At 40.6% G+C, this 11,262-nt stretch overlaps 1 protein-coding gene across 2 annotated transcripts in view; it reads right to left on the reverse strand.

The window, feature by feature from the left end:
- The window catches only part of CARMIL2 (capping protein regulator and myosin 1 linker 2), a 68,404-nt gene extending 59,796 nt beyond the window's left edge, over positions 1–8,608 (reverse strand). The window contains exons 1-4 of one of the 2 annotated variants that reach the window (XM_079987866.1): positions 8,291–8,608; positions 6,230–6,318; positions 4,287–4,337; positions 2,349–2,408 (exon numbers count right to left, since the gene is read on the reverse strand). In XM_079987866.1, the coding sequence (XP_079843992.1) occupies positions 2,349–2,408; positions 4,287–4,337; positions 6,230–6,318; positions 8,291–8,330 (240 nt within the window). In that variant the 5' untranslated portion in view covers positions 8,331–8,608. Of the gene's footprint in view, positions 1–2,348; positions 2,409–4,286; positions 4,338–4,694; positions 5,006–6,229; positions 6,319–8,290 lie in introns of those variants that run through there. The other variant, XM_079987865.1, reaches the window with a different exon arrangement.
- Positions 8,609–11,262: the final 2,654 nt, after the last annotated feature.

Below are 11,262 nucleotides of genomic sequence, written 5' to 3' on the forward strand. Positions count from 1 at the left end.
TTCTTTCACCTTTGGTGGACATGCCCAAGGATTAAGACATTCTGGGAGATGATTTATAATGAAATGAAAAAGGTATTTAAATATACCTTCCTGAAGAAACCAGAGGCCTTTCTCCTGGGCATGGTCGGCCAAATGGTGCCAAAGAAGGACAGAACTTTCTTTATGTATGCAACAACAGCAGCAAGAATACTCATCGTGAAGTATTGGAAGACACAAGATTTACCCACCGGGGAAGAATGGCAGATGAAGTTGATGGACTACATGGAATTGGCAGAAATGACTGGCAGAATCTGAGACCAGGGAGAAGAGTCGGTGGAAGAAGACTGGAAAAAGTTTAAAGACTATTTACGGAAATATTGTAAAATTAATGAATGCTAGGAAAATGTTGGAATGAAGTTATATGGCTTTAGTAGAAATGTTATAAGGAATTAAGGATAGATAGATTATCAATGTATTAAAGGGAAAAATAAGGTTAGAATATGTTAAGATAAATTACAGGACAGAAAACAGAGGAAGCTGGAAAGGAATTGCTGAAACAGTTAATCAAAGGGGAATGCAAAAAGGGAGGTGTGAGGAGGTTGCTGAAACAAGTGAATGAGAGACAAGATACTGAAAGTATTAGATGTGTTTTAAATTGTGTTTGTTGTGTTTTGTTAATTTAATATTTTAGTGTTAGTGTTATGTAGTGTTTTTGTTTTTGTATTGTATTGTTTTGTTTAACTTTTTTTTCTTTGTAGTTTTTAAAATGTCAATAAATATTATTTTATTTAAAAAAAAGAAACATTGGAAAGAAAACATTTCTGCTAAATTTGAGTTCTTATGGTCCCTGCAGTGAAAAATTAGACATGCTCCATAGCCTCCAATATTTCACATGTGAAAACGAACACATAATGAACACATAAAAAGCAAAAATTGGTGCAAAATAGGGGTAATAAATTTCTAAGAATTGTTAGCAGAAAAGAGAAACAATTGGTTCGTGAATAGGGGGAGCCAAACTGGGATTTTAGCTGCTGAATTGCAGTTCCTATTTTGTTTGTTTTTTGTTTTATTAAATATAAGGATAAGACTATAACATGAATTAATAATATAAATAAATTAAATATAACTAGAACTTAATGGGAGTACAAAGGTGTTAATGTACTTAACACTTAAGTGCATTACAAACAATAGCAACAAGCATAGAATGAATCACTGCTGAATACAAAAATATTAGGCACAAAATAAACAATACATAATAAAAGTGAGAATGAGTATGGATGCATATTATCTTGAAACTTAACGCTTCAGTAGTTGATAAATCCAGTGTTCAACAAATGTGTATAGATAAGTTTTGGGGTTCATTAAATTTATAGTTTACTTTTCTCTTCAAAGAATCCTGAGGTGATTTACAACAAAGAGTAAAAATACAATAATAAGAAATACATAAACATGTGAAAAATATAGTCAGAATACAAACATCCATTTGCTAGTGCTGCCCAAATCCCCACTGTCTAAGGCAGTAGTCAACATTTTCAGACACCTTTAACCCAACCATACACCTAGGGGCCAATTTCTTAATTATTTGCTATATATTTGTAGAGTGGTAGATCAGTCCATGACCCAGGAGTCCTGAGCCACCATTTGAAGACTGATGGTATACACTTATTTCTTCCATATTTTTATAATGGGCAGGTTGGCTCATTAAGGCATTTGTTCACACTTTATTAAACCAATCAAAAATAGAATGTGGTGTAATTCTTTTTTTTTCCAATTTGGGGAGTGCCCTTTGATTCTTCAGTAAGCATCAGAAACAGGATTTTTTTTTTCAAGAGAGAATGTCGTCTACTGCCCTTTAACTGCTGGACAGGACATGAGTAATTTTAACGACAATAGACTGGCTGTTTAATGTCAGAGCAATCAAAAAATTTACTGGTCCCACTTCTGTGCCTTTTACAGTGGCCTGACACACATAAATCAAGCAGCTGAAAGCTTCCCTGTCATTTTATTTCCAGTGCCAAGAAAACATCACCTTCATTTCTGTACATCAGTTTTGTTACAGAAGGTACAGAAGTAGACATAGTAAATAAAATGGAATGGAATGGAATAAAATGGCATCATTAAGGATGGTCTTGTTGGGTTTAAGGACATGATTAAAATGAATATTTGGGACCAGTTATATACAAAATCTTGGTCTATGTGCACACATGACAGCTTTGTAGCATTTACTGTGGGGAAAGATTATCTGGCATCTGCCCCCCCCCAAACACTAGACCCTTGCCCCATAGGGAGGGGAGGAAAAGTGCGCTTAATGTCTGTATGGCACAGGGAGAGAATCACAACAGCCTGATCCCAATACATCTTGCACTCACCCGGTTATCTCCTCCTATCGTGATGATCTGCACAGCTAAGAAGCTGAAGCTAACTTGTACCTGCAGGTGGAAACATGCAAGGGTAGGTAAGCATAGAGGGATCAGGTAGCCAATGCATTTTAAAGCGAAACCTAAAATGTACACCTGTATATAATATAATAATAATAATTTATTATTTGTACCCCGCCCATCTGGCTGGGTTTCCCCAGCCACTCTGGGCGGCTTCCAACAAAGATGAAAAATACACTAAAATGTCACATATTAAAAACTTCCCTGAACAGGGCTGCCTTCAGATGTCTTCTGAATGTCAGGTAGTTGTTTATTGCTTTGACATCTGATGGGAGGGCGTTCCACAGGGCGGGCGCCACTACCGAGAAGGCCCTCTGCCTGGTTCCCTGTAACTTGGCCTCTCGCAGTGAGGGAACCGCCAGAAGGCCCTCGGAGCTGGACCTCAGTGTCCGGGCAGAACGATGGGGGAGGAGACGCTCCTTCAGATATACTGGACCGAGGCCGTTTAGGGCTTTAAAGGTCAGCACCAACACTTTGAATTGTGCTCGGAAACGTACTGGGAGCCAATGTAGGTCTTTCAAGACCGGTGTTATATGGTCTCGGCGGCCACTCCCAGTCACCAGTCTAGCTGCCGCATTCTGGATTAGTTGTAGTTTCCGGGTCACCTTCAAAGGTAGCCCCACGTAGAGCGCATTTCAGTAGTCCAAGCGGGAGATAACCAGAGCATGCACCACTCTGGCGAGACAGTCTGCAGGCCGATAGGGTCTCAGCCTACGTACCAGATGGAGCTGGTAAACAGCTGCCCTGGATACAGATTTGACCTGTGCCTCCATGGACAGCTGTGAGTCCAAAAAGACTCCCAGGCTGCGCACCTGGTCCTTCAGGGGCACAGTTACCCCATTCAGGACCAGGGAACCTGCTCCCACGGTGGAGTCTACTTCTTCCCGAATCTGAGCGATTTTATCTGCAAAAAACTTTGCAAAATCATTGCAGGAGATAATGTGGCCCGTACTGAAAGCTGAGCCTCAAAAAAGAACCATGAACTGCATTAAAGCAAATAGTAGTAGAATAATATTTAAAAAAAACAAACAAACTGAGAAATTTCACTGGTTTGTCATTCAGTTTGTGCCTAGGGTTTGCCTGGGACTCCTGTGGTAATGAAATAGCATATTATGTAACAGTAGGAGGGGATTTTTATTTTGGGGAGAATTCCTAACTAATTAAGAAATCCTGTACAATGCACAAAGCAAGCTGTTAGACTACGTTGAAATGGCAAAACTGACCGGAAAGCTCAGGAACCAAGAACACAAAAACTTCAAGAAAGAATGGGAAAATTTTATTTAGGAGACCACTGTAAGCAGATGAAAACATTACCAGGATCTTAATCTCACTTGTAATGTAACAAACACTATGGACAATATGGACAGATACAAAATATAGATTATAAAATAATATGAAGTTTAACATGTTGACAATAGGACCCATGGAGAGGATGGGGGGCGGGAAGTCTCGAGTTTCAGAGAAATCTCTTTATACGGATATGTAGTTGGTATTGTTATAAATTTATATTTGTAAAATCAAATAAAAACTATTGCAAAGGAAAAAAAAAAACAAATCCCACATAATGCTAGAATTACACTGTCGGGGAGGGGTAATAATATGAAGCCACCAAGGCTTCTTGGGCCTCCAGAGACCAATTGAAAATGTGGTATTTTAGGAAGGAGTGCAAACCTGACTAGAACAGCTAACTGCTCTGAGAAGAGAGCCATGAGGGCCTGCTCTGGGGTTCATTTCATTTCATTTATATGCCACCTTCCTATATTACAACACACAAGGCTGTTTACAAGCTGAAGAAACAATCTGCAACAAAGAACAAGCTGATCCAATACAAAAAAGTCCTAAGAGAAACCATGGTCAGGGCAGTCTTACCTTGACCGGGAGTTTCGCCAGCACCACCAGGGCTCGCCAGGGCATCAAAACCTGGATAGCAACGCAAGGCCAAAGAGAGCAGAGATCAGGAGGAGGAGGAGGAGGCCTAACTGCATTTCCACATACAGGGATTTATGAGAGAAAACAGTGAACAACGTCTACAAGGGGCTTAAGGACTTACTCTTGCAATTTTTATCAGTAACCATGGGGCGGGGCATAATTTTGCCAGAGGGCCAACTAAGAGAAACTTAAGGCCTCAGTCCCCAAATAAAATATTTAATCAAAGGTGGCCACTTAAAACTGCACGATCAAGAACAAGCACACAGAATTGCATAAAATGTACATGTGCTAGGTACAGGTGCAAATTTTCAAAGGATTGCTGTAATTTAAATAAGAAATGCAATATACCTCATCTGTGTTATTTTTCTCGAAAAGAAGGTGCTGGAATGCAACATGAACTCTGGTTCTCTTATAATGGTAATGGCAGCCCACCTGAGAGGTGCTGGAGCTGAGTTCCAGTGATTTCCGGCTGAAAAAAGCCCTGCATCTCACCATGATAGGAGAAGACTGATCAGGTTCTCTGTGTGCCTGATCAGCCTGCTGCTCAGGTGCCATAATTGTGGATTGCCAGCTTCAAGGCACCTGCTATCTTTTCTTAGGGTTCCTCATCTCTGTATTTGGATCAGGCAATCCTTCAAATAGAGGGCTGTCCTTTGCAAAGTAGGTTGTGACTTATTAAGACTATTTATAAGCTGCATTTCAAAGCAAAAGTCTCAAGGTGATTTCCAACAATATAATAACTGTGTGTGTTGTGAACCACCCTGTGATCATCGTATTAAGGGTAGAATACAAATTTAATAAATAAAACATTATACAGTAGATTTAAACACACACACACACACACACACACCAATAACAAAATGGGGTGGTGAGACAAACCGTATATGCTTTTGCTAGTCTGAGGTAATTGGAGGAAAGGAAATAAATAAATAAACTGCAATTCTTTAAAGAACCTCAATTTTATTTTATTTTGGTCAGAACAGGTTGCACCTACATTACAGGATCTACTCTGCAGTATACTGCCTAATCTTATATTAAATTTTTACACTTTATATCTGTTGTCTCCACTGTTTGTAAAGCTAACAGCAGAATCCTTAAGAATTAAAAATATTTAATTGATTTTCATATGGTTGCCATCCAACCTGGGCCCTTATGATGAAAGGTGGGTAAGAAATCTAAAAATTGTGGGTTCTGCTCAGAAGTATGCTCAATTGAGTTTTAATGAACCTTACTTCCACAAGTACAAATAGGTAAGTGTAAACTGGACTGCAGACTTAGTTATGCCTTTTCTTTTTCTTGTTAGTCCAATTGCATGTTTCATAAAGGATGAGACTGCAGCTATACCTATATTTCTCCCATAATCAAATATTTTGCCATTATAAAATAAGAGTCTCTTTGCTTCTGACTGCAAAGCTTAGTTACTTAGGAATAATTTACAGTAACACCAAAATATGTGGAATGTACATCCATGTAAATATGCTTAGGATTAGTAAACTTGGTAATCATAGAATTGTAGAGTTGGAAGGGGTCCCAAGGGTCATTTAGTCCAACCCCCTGCAATGCAGGAATAATGTTTACTTGCAAACATACAACTTGAGTACTGGTAGATATTACAGAGGTGCAGAAGCAAGTACTCAGCAGTACCAGATTACAGTAATTAGAATGGTATACAGAATGCTACCCTAATTCATTATTTCTGTATTGATGGATATTTGTAGTTACTCTTTATCAAGAAAGATCCATGTAGGTAAGTGCTGGAGCATGTTGGGATGCATGTGACCTAGGAAATCTTTATAGGCCATGACATTCAGCTGCATGGTGTAGAAACCTGGGAAACATACACAAACCAACAAGAGTGGTAAAATTGAGCTATCAATACATACCAGGACAATATTTTCAACTTTGGATTTGATGTGGAGTTGAGCATCCAGCAGGATAACGTCATGTGTCCCTAATAAATTGGTGATGCTTTCTGAAAAAGAGACAAGACTGGATAAATAAATGGCCTGCAGACATGTGGCAGACTCTGTCTTTTACAGAAGCCCCTAGAAGACGGGAGGAGATCCTTGCCACAATCTCTAAGCTGGGCTTGAACTTTCATAAAACTTTTCTCGAGCAGAATGGAACGTGGGAAGTCTATAGAAGACTGTAATTTAAAAAAAAAAAAAAAAGTGCTTGAATAAAATTAAGCCAAGTTGCCAAATTCCTGCTTAGAAACTTTGGTAATTAAGCAGTATAAAAATACATTACATTTTTATAATGCATAAATGTACATGGGTCTGGGTCACAAAATTTTGCATTCTAGCAGCATGTGTCTGCTCAGAAGCAGTCCCAAGTTCAATAGGGCATACTCCCAGATAAATGAATATAGACAGGATTGCAGTCTTAGCTGCCAAAAATAATAGCAAAGAATATGAATGTTAAGGTGAGGCTGGGCACAGAACCAGGACCAGAGGCTTTGGCAATTGGCTAAAAGTTGTGCTAAAATAAGATAGCTCACTTTCTGCCTGGGGGGGGGAGTCCTCTAAAGGACCATACGAGATATGTTATCTAAGTATTTTTTGTATTATGCTCATGGGGGGGGGGGGGTCAAATTGCACCACCAGGGCCACGTGAGGCTGATAATTGTTGGCACTGTAGCATGCCAACAGGGGATTTCCTTCCATTAGCAGCTACAAAGGAGTGATTTTCCTCAGGACAGAAGCAGAGGGGGGAAAGGGTTACATTCACCTTCCATGCCTGCTGCAATCCTATCAGTGCCCATCTGTTTTCATTAAAAACAACCACCCATACACCTTTAATGCAAAAATGCATAATATGGCAATACATTTCTTTTAAAAAACACTACTTTCTCAGTTTTTATATTGGGCTACTACATTTGTAGAAATGTGAGGAAAGGTGACCACATAAGCTGGAAGTCTACTTTTGTTTGACCTACTGACTATTGCGTAGTTGGTATTATCATGTCTGCATTAACAGGAGTTTCTAAACTTTCTGGAGTCACCATCAGTGTGTGTTAAATAGTAAAATCAGAGACGTACATAGGCTCCCTTGTGCCCTTGGCAAGGAGCTGTATCGTCACCCACACACATTGTCCCTTGCTACCTTGGCAATCGCCAGCTCTCTCCATCTTTCTTCACAATTTTTGTGGGGGCCAACCTAACCAACCTCTGCGTAGGCACCTGAGGGAAATACACTGACTGCTGAAAAATGTAATTCTGTTGTAGCTCGTGGCAATTTTTGTTTCTAAAAGGTGAAAGATTTATATGATCTGGAGAGAAACCAGAGTATCCAATTTTTGCTTTTAAAGGCAGTGCTAACCATTACCAGTCAAAGGGAGTTGATACACTGGGCCGTTAATTAAACTCTCAGGCCTTGTGAAGCTTGTCAGCTACTGCTTATTAAACTGCAGCACAAGAGTTTCTGTTCAGGCAAGATTGAGATTTCAAAGTACAGTAGCTCTTGTGGGCCTTTTAGGCCTTCTAGATTCTTACTGTTTGATCATCTATATATGAAAGCAGTTGGAGGGAAAGTGCTAGATGACAGGCTACAAGGCCCAGCTCTATTATAATTTTTGGTGTCCCAACTTATTTTATTTTTAAGGTGCAGCTCCAACCCTCATGAGTGTAGAAAAATTGGTGCTAACCAAGAACACCTAAGGCATCCGAAGTCATATTTCTGAAAATTACGAGTTTAAAGCACCTCTGGTTGCTCCCCCTTTCCCTCCATCACCATAAAAACATTATCAAAACTAACATCTCAGTCCCAAAACCAGAATTAGAGCTCAAATCTCTGGCCTAGAATTTAATCTGTAAACGGAGAGACATTGAGGAAATGGAGGCAAGTTTTCCACAAAAGCACCCCACTATCAAAAATGACATCCAGAATCAAGGTGACCATAAAGGTCTCTTGGCCTTTCCTTGCATGACAAACCTTTTACGTACCATGCAGTTCTGCAGGAATCTCCTTGAAAGAGGCAGCCATCTTCTGGATCCTGCTCGAGCAGAAGCCTGGCCTTCTGCAAAAGCATCAGAATGAACACTTGTTTCCGTCAAGTTTAAGCAGGTTACTAGCAAGGCAGCAGCTGCCGTGCTTCCTACCTCCTCCTCTTCACCTCAGGGTGCCTCTTCCTGTCTCCCACCCACCTCAAAACATACTGAATAAGAAAACAGGCAGCAGGCAAAAGTTAAAAAAGCAAATTAGTTGAGCACAGCACTGAGTACCAGGGTGAGCTTTTGCTTGTTCTATAATGTATCCAAGGAGCAAACAGCATTGTGTGAAACTGGCCCAGCTGAACAAAAGTCCTGCAGAACTTGGGCAATAAGCACTAAAGATTATTCTCTAGTTTTAAGAGCCTGAGGGCAAACTGAAGGCTGCCACTATTTACTGTTGGACCAGCAAAAACAGTGAGCCAACAAACTGATTAGACAAATTCATTATATGTAAGTGCATCTATATCACAAAAGGGAAAACAGTGGCCCTCCAGTTGTTCAATTTAGTATCTTACTATTCCTAGCTGCTGGCCTTGGTTGTTGAGAATTCATTAATATATAGTGGGCAACAGGTTTCCAATCCCTGATCATAGCTGTCAACTTACAGATTTGAAAATAAGGGACCAGCAGCCAAAATAAGGGACCTGCAGCCTCACCTGTTCCAGGCACTCCAGTCTTCCTGTCCTCCTGCAGTCTGGTCAAACTCATGCTGGGTAGCTTCGAGAACACTGTCCAGCCAACTTTGTAACCAGATGTTCAACTGAATAGAATCTGAATCACATGCACCACAAGGCCTATGCAGCCTCAGCTTAAGATGGCTCCCTGGCCTGGCTTTGCACTGCAAAGTTTGCAGCAGCATGTGCAACAAAATGGCGTCCAGCATTCAAAAGACCCCTCAGCTTGCATTAACTAGCCACACACAAGGCATGCAAGCTCCACCCCCCAGTCGTTCTTAGACTTCTTATTGGGTTAGCAACACAGCCAAGCAACACAGTTGGAGCCTCCTTCCTCCCTGGCCGGCAGGGAGGGAGGAAGAGGAGCTGCTTCCTTTGAAATTTAAGGGACATAATTTAAGGAACATTTAAGGGACATCCATCAATTAGGGACAGCAGCGGGACATGGCGCTGGAATAAGGGACTGTCCCTTCAAATAAGGGACACTTGACAGCTATGTCCCTGATCAATAGTAATGACTAACTGAACCTGCAACAAAATGTGTTATCAACTTCTAGCTGTAGTACTCCTCTTTGTGTTCAAAAAAATGCAGTGAACCACATGCTTCTTGAGGATGTTTTACATTAGAAGGAATTCAGGCAGGGCCCTCATTTTTCCTTTGCAACACTAAATGTTGTTTCTACTAAGCATGCTCAACCTGCTGGGCTAGTTTTTAGTCCCCTGGTTACTGTTATTTTAAATCAGCGTATTTCTAGCTTCCTCTAAGCCAGGGGTCAGCAACCTTTTTCAGCCGTCCCTCAGACCATGTGGTGGGCTGGACTATATTTTTTTTTGGGGGGGGGGAAATGAACGACTTCCTATGCCCCACAAATAACCCATAGATGCATTTTAAATAAAAGGACACATTTTACTCACGTAAAAACACGCCGATTCCCAGGCCGTCTGCAGGCCAGATTGAGAAAGCGATTGGGCCGAATCCGGCCCCTGGGCCTTAGGTTGCCTACCCCTGCTCTAAGCAGTTGATAATCCCACTTCTCCATGGCCTCATACCTGTTGGCACTCACCCGAGTTCACGATTAGAAGTAATGATGGCTAAATGGAGCCCTCCTGGTTGAATGGCCTTTGAATACTGAATCGAAACTGCAAGAGCCCTTCATATCCTTATGAACTTCCCAGTAGCATGTGTTTTATTTCTAAGTTTAAAATATTTCTATTCCAACTTCTATTATACGCTCCAAGGCAGCTAACCCAGGGGCTATAAAATAGAAGAAAACCAACAACCAATGGTTGTCTATTATGGGAAATGGGATATTCGGGTAGTCTGCTCCAGCAAAATTTTATGTTCCTAAACTGAACACAAGACTACACCATCCATTTTTGAAGTTTCTAGGAAGCAAAAACAGGTTTATCAAACCCTACATCATAGTGTGAGCGTGTGTGCCACAAATTGCGCAGGCCCAATTAACATTTGATGACAAATTCAGAGATACACATTAATCTATGAATGCAGCATTCAATAAATGATTTGTCTTTGTAAAGAGCATGGAAATAGATGATTCAATAACTTTAATGTCATCCCAAGCAAGTTACTGTATATTTTTCTATGGAAATATGGAGTTTGCATGTTTACTTGCAGGCTACATCTCACACTTTACTGAGCTTTTGGGAACATTTGTGTACCCTTGTGCAAGAGAAAATTTTTACACGTACCCACTACGAGATAAGACTGGCTGTCCACAGCACATCTTTCTTTGCCATGTTAATAGCTATTCATGAAAAGTACTACCTAGAACCTCAGCCCTTGATAAGCCGATTTTCTATGTGCTGGAGCCCACACTTTTTTAGAACAGATGTATTAAAAATGCACTTATCTTAATTGGTACAATCCAGAAAGTGTTGTTAGTAGTATAGCTCAGCTCTGATATTGGCCAACATCACCAATTTGTCACAAACATTTCTAAGAATGAATGAGAAGCACTTCAGCAACTGAGGAAAGCACTCTGGAAACACCAAAGTCCGGTATAACAGCTGTGCTGTTTATTACTCCCCCTTCAGCTATATCCTGCCATTCCATAAAGCTTTTTCACTACTTCCCCACCCCTTTGTTCTTTGGCAATGCACAGCCTCCTCCAATCCCCATTGCGGGAAGCAATATTCCTCCTGCCATAGCAAACTAGGAGCCAGTGTGCCATCCCCCTGCCCCTTGAGGAGAGTCAGCAGGCCAAGTTTGGTTGAAAATAGGTCTTACAT

This window comes from Podarcis cretensis, assembly GCF_951804945.1.
Source record: "Podarcis cretensis genome assembly, chromosome: 8".
Classification (NCBI taxonomy): domain Eukaryota; kingdom Metazoa; phylum Chordata; class Lepidosauria; order Squamata; family Lacertidae; genus Podarcis; species Podarcis cretensis.